Consider the following 22,089-nt stretch of genomic DNA (forward strand, 5'->3'; position numbering starts at 1 on the left):
GTGAATAGTTATTTAAAAATCCAACAAAATAAAAGCAATAATCCCAACTTTTGTACATATTATATAAATATAACACATCAGAGCAGTGAGCTGACAAATTCTTTGAGATATACATATCTTAACAGTTTTTATTCCAGTACCCAATAATAAGCGCATACAGATGACTTAATTTATACAGAAGTTCTTGAAGCATTTGCATCTTTTGAAAATAGGAAAGATATCGTTCTTTCTCAAAGTGTAATATTAAAATAATGGTCTATTAGTTTAAATATTTCTAAAGAAAATATGTACATTTGCATGTGCATAGTTTTTATTTGATAATTTCGTTTTTAAAAGAATTAAGGACGATCGTATGGGGTTAATATATCATAGCAATAATCAAAACTTTAACTTTAACGTTTAATGCGCAATTACTAATTATAAAATATTTCTGGCGCACAACTCATTCAATCAGAGATGTTTAACAGTCTTCGTCCTGAATGCAGCTCATTGTATGTACATACATACATAAATATGTTCAAATTTTATTTTGATTCGGATCAACACCATAATATACAACACTATAAATAAACACAAGAGGAATAAAAGAACTTTTTATTTAACTTTTTTTATACAGTTTTATGTCTGATAATAAGACTGAATGATCATATTATTGAATTTAGGTATGTAACATACTTATTATTTAAAAAATAATAATTATATAATGTGTTTATTTTTTTTTTTAATTTGAGAAACATTTTTTATTTTGGAATTAAAATGAAAAAAAAGCAGAATACGTTTAAAATTGAGTAAGAGATTTTCAGTTTATTTTTAAACAAAATTGAGTTATATTAGAATAATAAAAAATGAATTAATTCATAGAACCAAATGATTTTCATTTTTGTTTCTATTTAAATATATTTTACAAAAATATAATGCGATTGAAGAAGTCCGCATATTGAACTTTTTCTTCAAATATAAATTTAGAATTCACTAATTAATTTTTAGCTGAAAAGCGAAAACTGTATTTCGAGATATTAATGTAAATCCACTTCATATTGTTTTACTATTTGGCATTTAGCATGGTATTCTGAGGCATTTATTAGTAAGACCTTGCAGCTTCTGATTAGTTATTTTAATATAAGTCAGGTGGCCTACTACGTAGCGCTACTTTCGCTAAATGATTTTCGCCTCTAAAATTTCGACACTATGCTAATCGAATATCGCAAATTAGCGTATGCGAAAATATCACAAGGGTTACTATAGAACGCTTCATTGGGATACTTTTCATTCACTTGTCATTTTGTTTACGAATCTTATTGCGAAAGAACTTGCATTTCAAATTTACGCATTTAACTAAATTGTTCTAATTAATAATTATAGTTATGGGTCAAAATAAATTCCAAAACCGTTCTGGTTTACGAAAATGATAAAATTCATGCATTATGCCAAATTTGTTTCGCTTCTTTTTTCTAGACATTGCTTCTTTCCAGCCTTATTTTTGTGGGACCTAACTTTTTATCTATAGCCTTTCAAACTTCGGTTATAATAAGCGAAATGGTTTTCTTAGCAAGAGCAGTATTTAAATCTGAACTCACCTGCCAAAAAACTTTTTCAATCCGTATTTTTTGTTTTAAATTAACAATAAGCGCCTCCCTAATGTACTTTCAAATGTATGACTATTTTAAAATAGTTCAAATGTTTATTTTGAGAAAACTCTCCGAATCATTATTGCCAGTTTTAACTTTTTGCGATGCAATTTTGTTACATAATACCAAACCGTTTAAGAATCGCAAATCAAATTATGCAAATTTCCCAGTTTCGCATTTTTACATAGTAGGTCACCAGGTTTTATCGTTGTATATTAGAACCGATTTTACACATGACCGGAATATTATAAATTCTTTACACTTGGTACCTGGCTGTTCGTCCATATCGATCGTAACCTATCAAATGCTGCTTGGTAAAATATGGAAAAATCTTAATTTAAGACTTACATAGTTAAAATTCATAAGTCTATTTCGAATATATTTTGTATTTCTTAGTTTGCTTTCTGATAAATTTTAAAGTTTTTCGCTTATATACTGTTCATATAAATCTAACAATTTTTTACTTGTTCTTGGTCTAACAAGATTAAAAGCGATTTCAAAATGTTTCCAACAGACTCTTTCTGCTTCTAAATTTTCTTCTAAGGTTTTTAAAGCAGCTTCATGACATAACGCTTGAATTTCAGCCCCCGAATATCCATTAGTTTTGTTTATAAGCTCTTCTAAAATGACATCTTCATGAAGAGGCATTATTTTAAGCTTAATTTTAAATATTTCTTCTCTAGTTTTATCATCAGGTAAACCAACATAAACAAGTCTGTCAATTCGACCTGGTCTTAACAAAGCCTTATCAATCATATCGGGTCTATTAGTTGCAGCAACTATTGTAACATCCTTTAATGTATCAACACCATCTAATTCAGTTAATAATTGCGTAAGAACTCTTTCTTTAACGGAAGATGGTTGACCGTCAGATGATCTTTCTCCGCTTATCGCATCAATTTCATCGAAAAATATAATAGAAGGGGCTACTTGTTTAGCTTTACGAAATACTTCACGAACTGCGCGTTCTGATTCGCCTACCCACATCGAAAAGAGTTCCGGTCCTTTAATTGAAAGAAAATTCAAACGACTTTCTGTGGCCAATGCTTTAGCTATCATAGTTTTCGAACAACCGGGCGGTCCAAACATCAATATTCCACGTGGTGGTTTTATGCCAAGTTTTGTAAATTTATCAGGATAAAGTAAAGGCCATTCTATAGACTGCCGTAGTTTTAATTTTAAGTCATGCTGTCCTCCTATGTCATCCCATTTTACATTGGGACATTCTATTAAAACTTGACGCATTGCACTTGGTTTTACGAGGTTTAAAATAGAATTGATATCATCTGAAGAAATATATTTATCCTCATTTTGGCGATTAAGCGAGTTTATTGCTGCTTTATATACTAAATTTACCAAATCAGAACCCACAAAACCGTGAGTTATATTTGCTATATTTTGAATTTGTAACTCATTCAATTTGTGATCAACTTTCCCCAAATGCTTTTTAAGAATTTCATATCTTGTCTCGGGATTCGGAACTTGAATTTCAATCTCGTTATCAAATCTTCCACATCTTCTTATACCTAAAATCAAAATTTTAAATTTTAAAACAAGTTTTAAAATTTTTTTGAAGAAATTTTTATACCAGGATGTAAATTTTCTAAATTATTAGTTGTGGCGAGAACAAAAACTTTTTTGCCCCGTGGATTGAGGTGTAAACTATCAAACAAATTTAAAAAAGCTATTAATACTCTCTTGATAATTTCATTATTTTCATATTTTGGACATAAATTATTGATATCTTCTAGTATAATCAAAGAAGGTTTGGGATAATAACTAAAAGCCTTCTCAAATTTGTTTTGCAAATTAAGTTCGGTTTCCCCAAAGAATTTACTAAATATCTCGTTAGATTTGATTTTAATGATTTGCACATCAAATGTTGAAAAATAATTTGCAAACGCTTCAGCTAGCATGCTTTTGCCACATCCGGACGGACCATGTAATAAAGCACCTCTTGATATTTTCAAATCACTAGGAATGCTTCGCATGCCTAAACCTATTAATACGATATCTTTTAAATTTTCAATAACATCATCATGCCCGCCGATGTCTTCAATTTGAACGGATTTATTGAAATTATTTGTTTCAACATCTTCTGACTCATTTTCTAAGATAGTTATATCAGTTTTCTTAGTACAAAGAAGATAAATTTGCTTTCCAATATTAAGATTTTTAAATACATTATCTAAAGCAAATGTGCACTGCACGTCCTCATTTAAAATTGGTTGATAATTTATTATTTCTAATTTTATGAGTTTATTGTAAAATTTATAGTGTATTATATTTCCTATGGTGTATATCCTATTCCACATGTGAAATTGTAACATTTTAGACAATTTCTTAAAATCTAATTGATGTTCAGAACTACTCTTTATGTATTTTAAGGTAATTTCCTTGACTGGTATAGGATCATCACACAGTTTTTCTATTTGTAATTTGCAATTTTCGTTGTTTTCCCAATTTAAGCTGAAATCTAAAATCAATTTTGCAATAACTAAAACACAATTTGGGAAAGGTTCTCACCTTCTTCAGAAAAAAATACTTGTCCTAAATGTTTGTCTTGGATAGGCCAAACCATTCGAATTAAATATGGTGATTTTTCCGGAAGAGGGTAACATGCAACGTTTTCCCCAGTCTTCATTTGACATAATCTCATAACTTCTTCGCTGATAAATACTAATGAATTTTTTTGTTTGTCTTGCAGATCTTTTATTTCTTCAATTACAATCTTTGCAGATTCCAGGCTTTTGCAACTATTTGAGATTAGTTTTTCATTTTTAATAAAAGCAAATGGTTGCTCAAGTAATGTTGCATCGGAATTACAGAATTGCTTATGATTTTCACAATATTTTGACCCAAATAAACAACAACAGTTTTCACACTTGAGCCATAATGATTGCTGATTTCTCTTTGGTAATGATTTTCTTGACATTTTTGTCTTTCTAATTTTAGTTAGAACTTAATATTTCACATAAAACTTTAATAATATAATAAGAACATAAATAACAATTAAAAAAAAAATTGATTGTTTTCATTTTTTTTTGATAAAAAAAGCACGTGGATATGTCAAAATTATAAACAACATAACAAATATGTCATAGTAAATATGTATGTTTATAGTTTCTCATATATCTGACAACAATTTGCTGCCAAATTGAAGGGTAGCGTTAAAATCAGTTTGAGTCTCGAAGTGCAATAATAAATACGAGTTGGAGTTGGAGTACTTAAAGGCAAAGGATAGTAGCAAACGTAATCCCGTAAGTTTTGTATTTGATTGAATTCTCGATTTCAAAACTTGAAATGACAGTGGCAGGCCCATGACAATATCTTGCAAAAATCAGCTGAGTTTTGTTTATCAATATGCTTTGAATAATCGTTTTCTCATTTATACAAAACGACAATTGGAGATTTTTACATAGCATTGCATTAAGTTTTTCTAGTTAATTTCAAAATTAATTTTTAGGCGAACATTTAATTGCAATAGACCTTGCAATAAAGTAAATATACTTAAAAGGCAACTTATTAAAATTGATAAAATTTTTAATATAAAATTTCACCATTACTCTGAAGTTTTAGTAGAAAAAGAGGTAAATTTTATTTGATTACGAAACTGAAATTTTTAAAAATCTTAGCTGATTCAATATTTAGACTTTTGTTTTAGTTCTAATTGATAACTTCCTCATATTTTCAAAATGGATGGAGAATCAAAGAAACTTATTGATGATTGTTTTTTAAGACCTATTGCAGATGCACGCTCAACGTATACATATATATAATTATTTTTTTTAAATACATATCAACATATTTACGTAAATGAATTTATAAATGAAAATTGATTTTTGTAGAAACTCTACTACTGAGCCCATTTCAACAAAAAAAATGGTAAAGGCCGAATTGCAAGTACTACGACTGTCGGAGGAGTCCCAAGAAATGGTTATGAATACTTTGTATAGCATTCATGGCACAGATTTTCAATTGCATGATGCATCACACTATAAAGATATGGGTGGGAAATTTAAAAAAAGTTATTGGGAAGACAGAGGTACTCTTGTAATACAGGGTGCAACAAATTTTGCGGATTTTGAACCAAACGGGGATATTCAAGAAGTTGACCGTTTTCGTCTTTTTGCTATTTCAAAATTAGAAAGTTTTGGTTTTCCAAGTAGTCATTGTGCTGAAGCTTTAGATTTTTGTAAAGGAGACACGGAAGAAGCATTAAAGTTACTTTTTTTGAAATATATGAAATGTAAAACAAGTGCGGGAGACAATAAAAAAGAGGAAATGAGTTTTGATGAAAATGAATTGCTTGAATTAAGAGAAGATGAAAAAATGGCATTGGAATCGATTTACGAAAAAAAGTTTAAAGTTAAAGAAAAAAATCGTATCTGGTCTTTGCAATTCAAAATGGACTACCTTTTATGTTTTAGCCCATTTGAAGTAAGGAAAAAGGAAAAAGAAGTTTTACAAAAGCTTAAAAACGAAAAAAAGAAAGATCCCTTGAAAGATATTTGTCGTAATTATGTAAAAGGTCACTGCAAATTTGGCCACAGATGTAGGTACTTACATCGTTATCCAGAAGAAATACAAGATAATGTAGGGCTTGAAAAGGTGAAGTATATTCTTTTTTGCTTAGGGTAATAAGATATTAATTTTGTATATTTAGATTAACAAAAGAGATGAAGAGCATAACACTTTCTTTTTGGAAATACGATTTCCGGAAAAATCGAAGTATCCATATGAAGCTCCTTTAATTTTTCTAAAAACAACATGTCACGACATTCCGAGAGAAATACTTTTAAAGATTTCTCGAAAGTTGTATCGTGAAGCTCAGGAACTGGCTAAAGATGGAATGCCTTGTGTTTTCACTATTTCGGAACATTTGCAGATGGAAGACGAAATATTATCTTATCTTAAACTAGATAATGAAGAATTTTTGAATAGCAAATTATCTCTTTTTTATGAAGAAAGAAATTGTGACAGTGGTTTGGAAATTGACATTAAATTGAAGCCAACTCATTACAAACTTGGTAGTATTCACTCAAGTGAAGGCCAAAAACAAGATCCAACAAAAATATCTAATGATGACAGAGACTTAGTAAAAAAATTTTTAGACAAGCAATCAAATCCTAACTATAAGTCCATGCTGAAAGTACGACAAAGTCTTCCAGCTTGGATGAAAATGAATGAAATTCTGAATACAATTGAGGTTTCCCAAGTAGTAGTCATAAGTGGAGAAACTGGTTGTGGTAAATCGACTCAAGTTCCACAATTTGTTTTGGATAATTGGTTATTTCAATCATCTCAACTTCAAGATGTTAAAGACGTCAAACATGTTGAAATACTTTGTACACAACCAAGACGGCTTTCAGCTATAGGTGTAGCGGAGCGTGTTGCCGAAGAGCGCAATGAAAGAGTTGGTAAAACTGTAGGCTACCAAATACGTTTAGAAAATAAAATTTCTAATATTACACGATTGACATTTTGCACAACTGGAATATTGTTAAGACGTTTACAATCAGATCCATACTTAGAGACAGTAAGTCATATAATCGTCGATGAAGTACATGAACGAAGTGAAGAAACTGATTTTTTACTCATGATTTTGAAAGATATTTTACCAAAGAGGCCAAATTTAAAAGTAATTTTAATGTCAGCTACACTGAATGCAAATATTTTTTCAAAATATTTTGGGAACGTTCCTGTTATTGATATACCTGGTCGAACATTTCCTGTTGAACAAATATTTCTAGAAGAAATAGTTGAAAAATCTGGATTCGTCTTGGAAGCAGATTCACAATACTGCAGGAAAATTTCAAAAAAAGAAACAGAAGATTTATTGAATGAAATTGAATATGCTGACATACAAGCAAGTAATGTCGCCCCGCCGAAAGGCATTAAGGATGAAAATTTAAATTTAGCAGCAATTTATGCCAGGTATTGTGATTATTCCAGAACTACCTGCAAACATATTTATCTAGCAGATCCGATGAAAATTAATCCAGAACTTATAGAAAGTGTTTTAACTTACATAATTGATGGTGATCATAATTGGCCTCGGGAAGGTTCAATTTTAATATTTTTACCTGGTTTAGCAGAAATTCAAGCAATTCATGATTCATTATGTGATAATCCAAATTTCAGTCCTAGGTAATAATTTTAATGAAATTTGCATGTACTCAAATATAACAAATTTTTAAAATAATAAATACTAATTAATATTTATAGGTCAGGAAAATATATAATCGTTCCATTGCATTCCACATTAACCAGTGAAGAACAATCTCTTGTTTTCAAAAAGGCTCCTAAAGGGAAACGGAAAATTGTTCTCAGTACAAATGTAGCTGAAACATCAATAACTATAGACGATTGTGTATTTGTTATAGATTATGGATTAATGAAAGAAAAACACTTTGACTCAAATAAAAATATGGAATCATTAGAATTGGTTTGGGAATCAAGAGCAAACGCTCTACAGAGAAAGGGTAGGGCAGGTCGTGTAATGCCTGGTGTTTCTATACACTTATTTACCAGTCATAGGTATGAAAATCATCTTTTAAGTCAACCAATACCAGAAATCCACAGAGTACCTTTAGAACAACTTTTGTTAAGATTGAAAACTTTAAGAATTTTTTCTGATAGAAATGTAATAGAGGTTATGGGAAATATTGTGGAACCACCAACTGAAGAAAGCATTGTAACGGCTATAGAAAGATTGCAAGATATTGGAGCTTTTGATGAAGACCAAAATTTAACAGCCCTAGGACATCATTTGAGTGCGTTACCAGTGGATGTACGCATTGGAAAACTTATGCTTTTTGGAGCCATCTTTCATTGTTTAGATAGTGTCTTAACAATTGCGGCTTGTTTAAGTTTCAAATCGCCATTTGTTTGTCCGTTCAATAAAAGAGATGAAGCTGAACGCAAGAAACGTAGCTTTGCAATTCACAACAGTGATCATTTGACAATTTTAGCCGCTTATAAAAAATGGTTAGAGTATAGTAAAAAAAGCCGTTATTCTGGAAAATGCTTTGCAGACGAAAATTTTTTATCGATAAAGACACTAGAAACAATTATTGATATTAAATATCAATTCCTAGAATTGTTGGTGTCGATTGGCTTTGTGCCGATTGATTTACCATCAAAAAAAAGTACCTCTAATGACAACATTGCTCAATTGACTGGACTTCAATTGAATGAAAATTGTGATAATAATAGACTTTTAGTGTCACTTTTATGTGCTGCTTTATATCCAAATATTGTCAAAGTTTTAACACCGGAGAAAATATTTACAATGACTTCCGGTGGAGCCTTGCCTAAAGTAGTTCAAGCATCTGATCTACGATTTAAGACAAGGGAAGATGGATATGTGGCTATACATCCCTCATCCACTAATTCACAGTGTGGTCATTTCACATCTCCATTTTTGATATACCAAGAGAAAATAAAAACTTCTAGGATTTTTATTCGAGAATGTACAATGATTCCATTAAAACCACTTGTGTTCTTTTCGGGCAGTGACTTGAAAATTGAGTTACATGACGGAGACTTTGTCATTATAATGGATAAAGGTTGGATTTTGCTGAAGGCTCAAACATTAAAAGTGGCTGAAATGATTCAATGCTTACGATTAGAATTATTAAAATTGCTGGAAGAAAAAATAAAAGATCCATTATTAAATTTATTAAATCATGAAAATGGGAAAAAAATCATTGCTACAATCATTCATTTAGTCACAAAAGATTGATGATATAAAATTCTAAGGAAAAAAATTTATTTGTTTAGCTAAATTTAAGAACTACATACATAGATGTGTTTCAAATGCAGTTCATATTAAAAATTTATAAATATCTAAACGTTGTACATACGTATATACAAACATATGTATAAGATAAGTTTTGATACAGATGTCTATTTATTTCAAATAAATGTACGTGCATTTTTTTCACTGAGTCTCTTTTTTTTGCATGTATGTGCATACATATATAATTTAGTGTCAAGATTATCATTTCATTTTTAATCATGCAGCTGATGGCGAGATACATGAACAAAGTTTTCCTTGTTCAGATTCATATGACACCTTCAAGAATATACAACAGTAAATATAGTTGTATCGCAGTTAAAACCCCATAGTATATAAGTAAAGTTTATACTTTTGGTTAAAACTTTTTCCTAAATCACTAAAACTAAAAGAAAATAAACCATATGTCTTGGAAGATCCCCACCTACTGCTCTGATTTTTACTGAATAGATTGTGGTCAGTCCAGAAACTGAAGGTGAAGTTGGCGAAAACTTAATACTTATTATTTTGTTTATTTTTAATTTATCGCATTATATACATACATACATATATATATATATATATATATATATACATATATATATATGTATGTATATATATGTATATATGTACATTTATGTATATAGTGTATTGAGGCGAATTCTACGATAGAAACTCTGTTTACTACGATGTAAACTCTGTAGGCTGTATTAATTATCCCAAAATCGTACTATCGTCGAATAAAAGTTTATAATTTTAAAAACTATAATAAAATTACATAAAAAAAGTACAAAGCACCGATGAGATATAAAACCTTAAATTTATAGACAGACTAGATTGGTTAGTTAGTGAATAATATCAGTATCAAAAGTTTTTGTTTTATAAGTATATTATGTACAATGTATGTATTTAGCTATCTATACATCTGTATATTACAATTATTACTTACTTAATATACTTGCTCTTCTCTATTATTAAGAGTAAGCATGAATTGTAATTTTTTGTGTGAATGGTTAATTAAATAGAGAACAATTCTATATTGTGTATATAAAAAGAAATTACTTGAGTAAATTTTTTTAGTAGTAGGTTGAGCTATCACAGTATAAAGAAGCTTAAAAAACAAATTCAGAGTCAAAAAAATATTCTTTAATCAAAATGGATATTTTAAATGTTGTCATATATTTATTATTAATTTTAATACCCATTTTGTATGGCTTAATACAAAAGCGATACGCATATTGGAAAGATCGTGGAATTCCATATGTAGAACCAGTATTCATTTATGGTAGTGCGCCAAAATTGCGATCTCAAAAACTTCTTTCTGATAATCTTCAAAGTATTTATGATAAATATAAAGGGAAAATTCCATTCGTTGGTTTGTTTTTATTTTTCAAACCAACAATAACAATATTAAATTTGGATTACGTAAAAAATATTTTGATTAAAGATTTTCATAGTTTTACTGATCGGGGTATTTATTACAATGAGCGTGATGATCCATTATCAGCTCATTTATTCGCATTAGATGGTCATAAATGGCAATCATTAAGGAAAAAATTATCACCAACATTCACGTCTGGTAAAATGAAATTTATGTTTCCAACAGTTGTTGAAGTTGGAGAGCGATTTGCTGATGTATTTGGTACATATGTAAAAAATGGGCAAGATATTGCTATTAAAGAATTATTAGCTAGATTTACAACTGATGTTATTGGAACATGTGCCTTTGGAATTGATTGTAACAGTTTAAAGGATCCAAATGCTGAATTCCGTTTGATGGGACGTAAAATATTTAATGAAGCAAGAAATGGTCGTCTTGGGAGGGCGTTTATAACAAATTTTCCGGAGTTATCGCGAAAAATTGGTATTAAAACGACACGTGATGATGTTAATGAATTCTTTATGAAGGCCGTCAAAGATACTGTAGCATATCGAGAACAAAATAATGTATCAAGAAATGATTTTATGGATATATTAATTCAATTAAAAAATGAAAAAACTCTTGGGACTGAAGATGGTGCAAAAGGAAATTTGACAATTGAACAGGTTGCAGCTCAAGCATTTGTATTTTTCATTGCTGGATTTGAAACTTCTTCAACAACGATGGGATTTTGTCTTTACGAATTGGCGAAAAATCAAGAGGTCCAGAATAAATTAAGAAATGAAATACAGCAAGTTCTTAAAAGGCATAACGGTAAACTTACCTATGAAAGTATGAATGAAATGCACTATTTGGAACAAGTACTTTCAGGTAAGATATTATGACTTTGTTTTATTAAATGCTAAGATATGCATACGTATGTATGTATGAAAATAAAATAACGAATACACACATTCATATGCAGCTATGTACGTACATAATAATTATCTTAAGCCATAATAATTACAACTCATTGGAAACTATTATGCAATCGCAGTATGAATTTAAACTACTATAGAATGCGTTTTTTATGATACACAAATATATTTTCATAGCTACTGCAAGTTTATATAATCACTTTTTACTCTATCATTAAATTTAAGTTTAATAGAAATTAAAACTTTTTATTTCAAAGTGTTTAAAGTTAGAAAATTGTATGTAGATACATATGGATATGTATGCATATACGTATGTATATGTGATAATAGTTAACAATAAATAAATGGGTTGTTGAGCTCCGGATTGCATGCAAACAACTAAGTGTTTGAATATTGCAAGCTTGTGATATAAATAATGTAGCATCAATTAAATATTGTAGCGCCAATGATCAACAAAAGGGTCTGCATAATACATAATGTATGTATCTATTTTGTCATTTTTGTTTTTTATAACTTTGAATAAATAAAAACAAGGGTACAAAAACACAGGTGCACACCGTATTTTATCATTTATTATGTATGTATGTATTTGCGTTAGAACCAGATAGAACTCGTTTTTAGTAATTGGTTATCTTAAACCTTCTTAATGATAGCGCCAATCTGTTTTTTTATTTTGTATTGCCATTTGTAAAATCTCTTCATCATTTCGAAATCCAGTCATTATAGATTTAATTGTTTTTTCCGTTTTTTATTTGCTTTGATAAACTATGCATGTCAAAATTTAATTATAACTTATAAAAGTACATACTTACATACATTATGTAAATAATAATTTTAGGTTAATAAAATAAAATGTACATACATATTTGAGAAATAATTTTCTTCAAATTAATTTATAATATCATACAAAATTTACAATATAAAAATAGTTTTTATAAATTACATGCATATGTGTGTGTGTTCACAATAATGACCGGAAAATATATTTCTACCTTATGTGAAAAGTTTACAATATGATTATTATAAATCCAGAAGATTTACTTTAAATGTTCTATTTTATTTTCCAGAGACACTTCGTAAGTACCCCGTTGTGCCTATTCTATTTAGAAAACCAGTTGTAGATTATAAAATGCCAGATTCAGATTTTGTAATACCGAAAAAAACATTAGTTTTTATACCAGTAAAATCAATACATTACGATGAAGAAATTTATGAAGAACCAGAAAAATTTGATCCAGATCGATTTACACCGCAAGCTATACAAACACGACATCCACAAGCATGGTTACCATTTGGTGATGGCCCAAGAAATTGTATCGGTTTAAGATTTGGTAAAATGCAAGCTAAAATCGGTTTAGTATTTCTTTTACAAAAATTTAAATTTAATTTTTGTGATAAGACAATGAAAAATATTGTATATAATCCAAAATCTTTTGTATTAGCAACAAAAGAAGATATTGTTTTAAGAGTTGAAACAGCTTAAAACAATCACTCATTTAAAGTAGCATTATTGTATAATAGTTAACAGACACATTGTATAATAGATATAGTTAATATTTTTCAACTTTATATTAAATTCATTTTATTAGAACTTAAGAAAAACTATTGCTAATATGATTGACATTAATTTACTGAAATACTTTTTACTATTTTAGTTTTATATACTTAAATAATATTAAAAAGTATTATAATTATGAAGCACAATGTATTATGTAAAAAGTATAATAATATTTTTTAATATGTAAGTATATGTTATTTAATTCTATGTTGTGTATTGATTTTAGATAAATAAAATAAATTATTAAGCTTAGGAATTTCAATAATAAAACTTGTTTACTATAATGTTAGTATCATTTATTATTAAATCCTTTTGGGGAAATCGACGGGCAAACATGAATAAGAAATATAGAAGTCAAACAAACAAACATTTTTTTTATTTTAGGTCGTCATAATAATATGTTGTTTGTAAATCTGTGGAATACATCCCATTTTAGGATGCTTATATAACAAGTCTTACGGTGTTAAAGCAGAAAGGAGAAGTTTAGCAATTTTTTATACGATTCGTGTGTTTATTGATGTTCTTGGATGGACAAACGATTAATTTTTAAGAGTTCTAATTGATTTGAAATAAAATTATGTTAAGAACATGATAAGAATCATGTACGTAAATATTAAAAATCTATGTTTTTAGCTATGTTCTACTTTTAATTCAATACCATCAAGTAGAGATATTAATTTGTTTATTTACTATAGTTTTACTACTTCAATATCTTAGTATATATTAATTGTATTAATATAGTCGTAGTAGTTAATATGTATAGTCGTATATAAATGAATATATTTATTATAATTTGTTGCATTTTTACAAATTACTATTTAAGTGAATATCAATATTATATTTAGAGTTACTTTTAATATACAAATTTAAAAATAAAGAAAAGTACAATTTCAAATTTCACATTTACAATAACGCATATATATTAATTGCGCAATACAAATGTACAATTTAAAACAAAGTATCATGAGTATCTATGATATATTAATATGCCATATTAATTAAAATTAATACATGAGTAATTTCAATCTAGTTTAACTAGATTTATTGTAATTTCAAGGAATTTTTGCATTTTGTATTATGTCTACATTGTTTTTATAATACTATTATAGTTTGCAAGAAATAAAAGGTATCAATATTTTACTATTTATAACTGACTACACTATAAAAAAATTGAAATTTTTGCAGCTTACCGTTTATACAAGAACATTAATTTAAATATTTGGGAAAAAGGAGAACAGGCTTTAAAATAACGGTAAATATCAACGGCCAATTTGTCAAATTGACATTTAGTCTGTTATAGAATATATAGGACATTATAATAGGTGGTAGAATATTATAGTAATAATCAATATTTAATTTAAAGGTATTGTGCATTTATAATCATTCAATTTGAATGTCGCAATATAGTAATGATGCATTTCTAATTAACATCAGTATAACACGTTCATCGTCAGTGTTATACTGATGTCTCGGATCTAGGAGTCTCGGGATCCGTCCCCAGATGAGGCATGAAACCAAAAGATAATCAAACCCTTCCTCCGCACCTATCCCTCAACTGTATCCATTCACTCCTGATTCCCCCTAAGCCGGGTCAAGGTGTTACGCGACCCTTTCCGATAATCAGTTTGGCTGGGGGCCCAGACTAATAGTCCAGTCGCTAACGGAGCTTCCAGATACCTGGCGCCCTCCGGATTATTTAGCCTTGAATTACTTAAATGAGTCCGGCACTCATAAACAGTCAGAAAGAAATTTGGCCAAGCCAATTTCTGGAAACCAAGAATGCTAAAAGCACTGGTGCAAAACCCAAGGTGCATAAGGAGCTACCGCACACAAGCTATGACCCATGAAAAGAACGCACACAAAGCTATGGGCAAGAAAAGAACGCCGTCAGCAACGATAACGCTGTCGCAAAGACTTATGTGGAACGGCGTTCTGCGTTTAGGAACCTGGAAAAGATCGGTCGGATTCCGAAAAAAGACAGGTCTGAAGAAGAGAGGTCCACATACAACTGGGCCAAGAGTATTGTGGACAACCGATTAAGCGAGAGAGTTGTGCCAACAAAACGACAGCGCCCCACAGAGGAGCCCCTCGGGAAGCTAAAAAGCCAAGGCCACTGAGCAGACCCTTGACTGCATGCACTACGAGGTCTTTTAGTGAGATCCTGAAGGACCATTTTGTTGTCGCTATGGCTGACCAGGCGCAAGAAGATGGCAGGATCTCTGCTGAGAATTGGAGGAAAGTTGAAAGCCGATTAATGGTGGGTTTTCTTCAAATCATGAAGAGAATCCAGGCCCATATCCCAAGCGGACCGCGGGCTCGGGCTTGGATTCCAGCTGAGCCGTCGAACACTGATACCATCCTGGAGTTGATCAGATTGGGTAATCCCAACTTGCCAACAGCCAACTGGTGGCAAAGTTGTAAGAGAAAAAGGGCGACTGTCGGCAGGCTCTCATAATAATAAATAGGGAATCTCTGGCATCTTTGGAGAGTCAGGGATTTGCCCTTTACTATGGGTTCTCCTCCATAACCCTTAAATTGTATAAAACAAACACGAAGGTGGAGAGGGCCCAGAAGCAGAATGACCGACGGGAATACCCTGAGAGTGTGCCATCGGTCGTCGACGTCGCCAAAAGGGCTCCGGAGATCAGCCTTCACCACTCTAAAGCAGCCTCGGCTGCGCTCCTTCTCCGCTTACAAAGGATTGGAGATGATATAGTCCTGGTCCAGGAACCCTGGATAGCAGGGGGAAAGACCTGCGAGCTGAGGACGCCAGGATACAAGCTGTTTTATAGCGACAGCAGCTCAAAGGTAAGATCATGCATACATATTAAAAGTAACTTAAATGCTTTTCTATTACCTCTTTGCAGCAATGAAGACTTGACTGTAGTCAGTCTTGAAGCTAGTGGCAGTATCTCTTGGTGGGCGTCAGTAAACCTGCCCTTCGACTTCCAAAGGGAGCTACAGCCCGAGAATTTGAAGGACATGGTGGAGAAGGCCCAGTCTCTCCAAACCGGCCTTATTATTGGGAGCGATGCAAAAGCGCATCATGTAATCTGGGGAAGCTCCGACACTAACATGAGAGCTGAGTCACTTTTAGAATTTATTTTAAAAACTATCCTCACTTTATGAAATAGAGGCTCAGAGCCCACTTTTAATAATAAATATCGGCAAGAGGTTATAGATATAACCCTTGCCTCAAACATTCTTGCTGCTCTGGTCAGGAATTGAAGAGTGTCGGAAGATCATTCTTTTTCTGACCACCACTATATAGAATTCGAATTGGTAACCAACCGGAATGCTCCCTTGACCTTCAGAAACCGCAAAAGGACTGATTGGTCAAAGTTCGGAGACTCGCATAGCCATCTCTTGGATAGTGGGGTCCCTTCTCGTCCTGGGACGAGTGGGGGACAGGATAGTATGGTCTGCATACTTACCGAAGCCATAAATGGCGTGGCCTCTAGAGTAGCGTGTCCACTAACTCGGTTAAGAAGCAAAAGAAATCCGCAATGGTTGTCCGATGATTTGAATGCTCTTCGGAAAAAATGCAAAAGTCAATTCAACAGAGCAAAATTCAGCGGAGCATCATCTGATTGGAACGCATACAAGGATGGTCTCAGAAAATACAAGCGTCAGCGGAGAAGGGCGCAGCGATCCACCTGGAGGGAGTTTTGTGGAAGGATTAGCGAGTTTGCGGAGGCATCTGGACTAAAAAAGGTCCTGGCAAGTGACCCAGTCGTGCCGAGTCATCTGCTGGCAGCTGGCGACTTCGGAGTCCTTGGGGCTCCTTCTTGATGCGCACTTCCCGGAATCCTTGAGGCAGTCTACTTCGAATGTCTACGACGGTGAATCTTGTTCCTCAGAAGTGGTCACCGAGGGAGGAATTCTTTGGGCTATCCGCAGCTTTCAGTCTTTCAAATCGGCGGGCTAGAACGATATAGTGCCTGCGGAACTACAAAATGCGACGGAGGTCATCCTGCCCTGGCTATTAATTTATTAAATTAAAATTATTTACGAATGCTGTATAATGTTGCCAGGGTCGTCTTCATTCTTAAAACTGGGAGGAGCTCTCACAGCTGCCCAAAAGATTTTAGATCACCTAGTCTAACATCATTTCTACTAAAAATATTGGAAAAATTGATAGACGAATACATAATTAGCAACCTTAACCCGAGGTGGGTGTCTCCTGCACAACATGCGTACCGGAAGGTTAGGTCAACGGAAACGGTACTTGATACACTACATTGAAGGGTCCCTTAACTGCGGGGAACACACACTGGCTGCCTTCCTAGATGTTGAAGGCGCTTTCAGCAATGTCGAGTCGCGATCGATTACTCAAGCTCTGTCGCAGCTCAATTCATGGCTCCCTGACTGCCCTAATAGGAAATATGCTGTCTGGCACATCCATCAGAGCCAGCTTTAGCGGGTCATGCGTTGAGCGCTCTGTTAGAAGGTAAATCCCGCAGGGGGGTGTGCTTTCTCCTCTTCTCTGGAACCTGGCAATCAATCGGTTACTGGTACTCCTGGATGGGGAGGTATCTGGGAAACACCTCCACTCTCTAAATGGGCTGATACAGAGGGCTCTTAACCTCGTTCCAAATTGGGTGGCCAGCTGCGGACTATCATTAACCCTCAAAAGACGGAGCTGGTGATTTTCAGTAAGAGATATAGGATTCCAGGCGTAATTCTTCCAAAACTGGGCGGAATCCGCCTATCGTTTAGCAGGGAGGCTGGATTTCTGGGGCTGGTTCTGGATTCAAAGTTGAACTGCAAGTCTAACGTCATGGAGGGAGTAAAGAAAGCAACTATTGCGCTTTACTCGTGCAAGAGGGCAATCGGGAAGAGGTGGGCCCTGAAATCAAGCATAGTTTATTGGTTGTACACCGCAGTGGTGAGACCGGTTCTGATGTACGGAGTTCTGGTTTGGTGGCCGGCGCTCCGTACTTCCTTAAACGTGAGATTAATCAGCAGGGTTCAGAGGATGGCAATGGTGTGTGTTGGTGTGGCTCTGCGCTCCACCCCTACACAGGCTCTTGAGATTCTCTTGTATCTGCTGCCATTAGATATAGTGGGCAAGCAGATGGCTGCGGAGTCTCCATACAATTGATTTGGTTCCTCCCGTGCTTTCATTCGTCAGGAATTTCGGAGCATCGATCCTGCCGAGGCAAAGTTGGTTGGACGCGGTCAGGGATGACTTGAAACTTATCGGAAAGGTGGGAAACTCGGAGCAATTAAGGGTTGAGGACTCTTTCAGCTTGCTGGACCACTACAGTGTCTTTCGGGTAGAGATGGTTGCAATTGGGGAGGCTGTGCGCTGGGTTGGCGACCATGTGGTGTCCGTGGGCAGTGTTAGCATCTTCACGGGCAGCCAGATCGCGATAAGGGCGTTGGGGTCGGAGACCTCTACGTCCAGAACGGTCCTAGATTATAGGTCGTCTCTTAACGAGATGTTATCGGGTTGAACTTGGTTTGGGTTCCCGAATACAGTGCGATTTCGGGGAATTGCAAGGCAGATCAGCTTGCGAGACATGGAACGACCCTCGGAATTCTACCCGAAAAGGAGAACCTGGGCATGCCTCTAAGCACTCAAAGGCTGCTTCTACGCAGTGCAGCGGTAGAACGTACCAATCTTAGATGAGCGAATGGAACTACGCGTAACACGCAAGGAAGTTGTGGCCAAAGCTAGACTTGCGTCGCACAAGCGATCTGATATCTCTCCGACGGGAGGATATTGGCGTGGTGACAGGGTTTTTAACTGGACACTGTCGGATTGGCGATCATGCCAATCACCCCGCAAACGATCTCTGTAGGAGCTACTGTGACGTGGGGGAGGAGAAAACGGTGACCGCTGTTTTCGTGTCCGGCGTTGGCGAACTCCAGGCGAGGGTTTCTTGGGTCCCACTTTTTTGGGCGGGCTACGGACCTAGTGGATGTAAATGCTGGCGATCTTGGCTGGTTCTAATGAGGGAGAGAGGGAGGATCCGGTGGCATCACAAGGGGCCTTGGTGGTCTAGGTATACCCTTTGGGGGCCGTGCAACCTAACCTGACCTAAAATTTCATCTTATATGTATATAAGATTTTAATTTGTACTTTTAAAATATGTGTATTGTTCTTGTACTTAGGGAATTGGGATACAATATGAACACATATTTAACAAAAATAATTATTACATAATGATAAAGCTGGACGTACTCGCCTCCTACAATGTTCCCTTTCACTAAATTATTTCACTTAGGTACTTTTTATACCAATTTCTCACTTTCCGATTATATTTCAAAGTAAAAGTTCATAAATTTTTTTCATCTTATTTTTTTTAAAGCCTTATACCATAATAGAACACAACGAATTTTTAATTTCAAAATATACGTTATTGGAAGGGAATCCGGTATTTGATAATGAGTTCAATTAGTCCAGATTATTTAATAGGTGCACGTACTAACAGGGTTATTTTGATAACTACAAAAAGTTTTTGCTAATTTTTATGATAAAGTAGTAAAAAACCAATTTTGTATTAACAAGGTGGTACTTTAATTTGGAATTACGCTTTATTAAAAAAATACAAACAATTTTAGATAACCCCGATGAGACATACATTCATGTCTCATCGGGGTATTAAAAATTTTTAATCTACAAATATAACTCGTCTACACAATACTCGTATTATTATTTAATATTATTCAGAGTAAGCATGAATTGTAGATTTTAATTTGCTGATTAAATTAGAAAACTTCTATGTATGTATATAAAATAAAATAATTTCAATGAATTTTTTTATTGTTATTGGATTTATCGGAATGCATAGAAGCATTAAAAATAAAGTGAGAATTATTTTAAAATCAACTTCAAAAATTTTTTATTAAAATTATAATATGGGAATTTTTATTTTTTTGCTATATATTTTATTAATTTTAATACCTATTTTGTATGTTTTGATGAAAAAACATTACGATTATTGGAAAAATCGTGGCATTCCATTTGTAGAGCCAAAATTAATATTTGGTAATGCACCAAAATTGGGATCTCAAAAGCATATTTTTGATAATATTCAAAAAATTTATGACAAATTCAAAGGAAAAATTCCTTTTATTGGTTTATTTTTATTTTTCAAACCAACGATTACAATATTAAATTTGGATTACGTAAAAAATATTTTGATTAAAGACTTTCATGTTTTTGCTGATCGGGGTATTTATTACAATGAGCGTGATGATCCATTATCAGCTCATTTATTCGCATTAGACGGTCATAAATGGCAACCATTAAGGAAAAAATTATCACCAACATTCACGTCTGGTAAAATGAAATTTATGTTTCCAACAGTTGTTGAAGTTGGAGAGAGATTTGCTGATGTATTTGGTACATATGTAAAAAATGGGCAAGATATTGCTATTAAAGAATTATTAGCTAGATTCACAACTGATGTTATTGGAACATGTGCATTTGGAATTGATTGTAACAGTTTAAAGGATCCAAATGCTGAATTCCGTTTGATGGGACGTAAAATATTTAATGAAGGTCGCTTTGGTCGAATATTTACAGCTAATTTTCCAGATTTTTCAAGAAAACTGGGTATAAAAGGAACAAGTGATGACGTTAGCGCATTTTTCATGAAGGCTGTTAAAGATACTGTAGAATATAGAGAACAAAATAAAATATCAAGAAATGATTTCATGGATCTTTTGATTCAATTAAAAAATGAGAAAACGATTGGAATTGAAGATGATAAAAATGGAAACTTAACATTTCAACAAGTTGCTGCTCAAGCATTTGTATTTTTTATTGCTGGATTTGAAACTTCCTCAACAACGATGGGATTTTGTCTCTACGAATTGGCGAAAAATCAAGAGGTCCAGAATAAATTAAGAAATGAAATACAGGAAGTTCTTAAAAGGTATAACGGTAAACTTACCTATGAAAGTATGAATGAAATGCACTATTTGGAACAAGTACTTTCAGGTAAGTTTACGTTTTAAACAAAAATAATATTAATTATTTGCAAATATTTTTTCCACAAAGCTTTTATATTTATAGTTATGCGCTTATAAATAATAACTATGATTTTTATTTACTGATTTATTTTCTAGAGACACTTCGCAAGTACCCAGTAGTACCAATTTTATTTCGAAAACCAGTTATAGATTATAAAATGCCAGATTCAGATTTTGTAATACCGAAAAAAACATTAGTTTTTATACCTGTAAGATCAATACATTACGATGAAGAAATTTATGAAGAACCAGAAAAATTTGATCCAGATCGATTCACACCGGAAGCTATAGAAACACGACATCCACAAGCATGGTTACCATTTGGTGATGGCCCAAGAAATTGTATCGGTTTAAGATTTGGTAAAATGCAAGCTAAAATTGGTTTAATCTTCCTGTTGCAAAATTTTAAATTTAGCTGTTGCAATAAAACAATGGAAAGTATTGTGTATGATCCAAAATCTTTTATACTAGCGACAAAAGAAGAAATTGTTTTAAGAGTTGAAGAAGTTTAAAAGAGATCGTGTACATACGCCGAATAGATCTAAATACGTTCATTTTTATTTTTATTTATATGTTTAAGCTTGTCTCAATAATAGCGATTTCTGGGTATACATATAATAAATATTTATAAAGTTATATAATTTCCCATTAGTAATGAAAGATTTGAATTATTTGCAAATTAGACTTTTCAGCTTGACTTTATTATATTAGACTTGAGAATTTTGAAGTTGATAACTTAGTTAATTCTTAATAATTGTTTGTTAGGTTAATAATTTGTTACCTAGTTAATAAAGTTCTATGTAAATTCAATTATTTAATTTCACACATATACATTGTAA

At 32.6% G+C, this 22,089-nt stretch overlaps 3 protein-coding genes across 4 annotated transcripts; 2 read left to right on the plus strand and 1 right to left on the minus strand.

The window, feature by feature from the left end:
• Nucleotides 1-184: 184 nt before the first annotated feature.
• LOC129608546 (ribosome biogenesis protein SPATA5) lies at nt 185-4,679 on the minus strand. Its single transcript, XM_055520127.1, has 3 exons — nt 4,155-4,679; nt 3,217-4,104; nt 185-3,154 (listed from the first exon to the last, which is right to left on the minus strand). The coding sequence occupies exons 1-3, from the start codon at nt 4,561-4,563 to the stop codon at nt 2,043-2,045; spliced, it is 2,409 nt and encodes an 802-aa protein (XP_055376102.1). The 5' UTR covers nt 4,564-4,679; the 3' UTR covers nt 185-2,042.
• A 362-nt stretch (nt 4,680-5,041) lies between these two features.
• LOC129608254 (putative ATP-dependent RNA helicase DHX57) lies at nt 5,042-9,525 on the plus strand. 2 transcript variants are annotated; one of them, XM_055519643.1, is made up of 5 exons: nt 5,042-5,218; nt 5,280-5,391; nt 5,477-6,239; nt 6,295-7,778; nt 7,857-9,525. In XM_055519643.1, exons 2-5 carry the CDS (start codon nt 5,324-5,326, stop codon nt 9,373-9,375), a joined length of 3,834 nt encoding a protein of 1,277 aa, XP_055375618.1. In that variant the 5' UTR covers nt 5,042-5,218; nt 5,280-5,323; the 3' UTR covers nt 9,376-9,525. The 2 variants fall into 2 exon arrangements, with proteins under 2 accessions (XP_055375618.1, XP_055375617.1); XM_055519642.1 differs by having other exon boundaries at nt 5,293-5,391.
• Nucleotides 9,526-10,496: 971 nt separating this feature from the next.
• Nucleotides 10,497-22,063, plus strand: LOC129608442 (probable cytochrome P450 6a21). The gene is made up of 4 exons (XM_055519936.1): nt 10,497-11,659; nt 12,774-13,174; nt 20,141-21,218; nt 21,347-22,063. The coding sequence occupies exons 1-4, from the start codon at nt 10,564-10,566 to the stop codon at nt 21,760-21,762; spliced, it is 2,991 nt and encodes a 996-aa protein (XP_055375911.1). The 5' UTR covers nt 10,497-10,563; the 3' UTR covers nt 21,763-22,063.
• The last annotated feature ends 26 nt before the right edge of the window (nt 22,064-22,089 follow it).

Source organism: Condylostylus longicornis, unplaced genomic scaffold (genome assembly GCF_029603195.1).
Source record: "Condylostylus longicornis isolate FDR11 unplaced genomic scaffold, ASM2960319v2 ptg000031l, whole genome shotgun sequence".
Lineage (NCBI taxonomy): Eukaryota > Metazoa > Arthropoda > Insecta > Diptera > Dolichopodidae > Condylostylus > Condylostylus longicornis.

Bases quoted from the DNA above. Each gene is read 5' to 3' on its own strand.
- LOC129608546 (XM_055520127.1), bottom strand. From the start codon at position 4,563: ATGTCAAGAAAATCATTACCAAAGAGAAATCAGCAATCATTATGGCTC. The intron at 4,105-4,154 runs GTGAGAACCTTT...AATTGATTTTAG, and splicing joins AGTATTTTTTTCTGAAGAAG to ATTTCAGCTTAAATTGGGAA. The intron at 3,155-3,216 runs GTATAAAAATTT...TTTTGATTTTAG, and splicing joins TTTAGAAAATTTACATCCTG to GTATAAGAAGATGTGGAAGA.
- LOC129608254 (XM_055519643.1), top strand. From the start codon at position 5,324: ATGGATGGAGAATCAAAGAAACTTATTGATGATTGTTTTTTAAGACCT. The intron at 6,240-6,294 runs GTGAAGTATATT...TTGTATATTTAG, and splicing joins ATAATGTAGGGCTTGAAAAG to ATTAACAAAAGAGATGAAGA. The intron at 7,779-7,856 runs GTAATAATTTTA...TAATATTTATAG, and splicing joins AATCCAAATTTCAGTCCTAG to GTCAGGAAAATATATAATCG.
- LOC129608442 (XM_055519936.1), top strand. From the start codon at position 10,564: ATGGATATTTTAAATGTTGTCATATATTTATTATTAATTTTAATACCC. The intron at 11,660-12,773 runs GTAAGATATTAT...TTTATTTTCCAG, and splicing joins TTTGGAACAAGTACTTTCAG to AGACACTTCGTAAGTACCCC. The intron at 21,219-21,346 runs GTAAGTTTACGT...TTTATTTTCTAG, and splicing joins TTTGGAACAAGTACTTTCAG to AGACACTTCGCAAGTACCCA.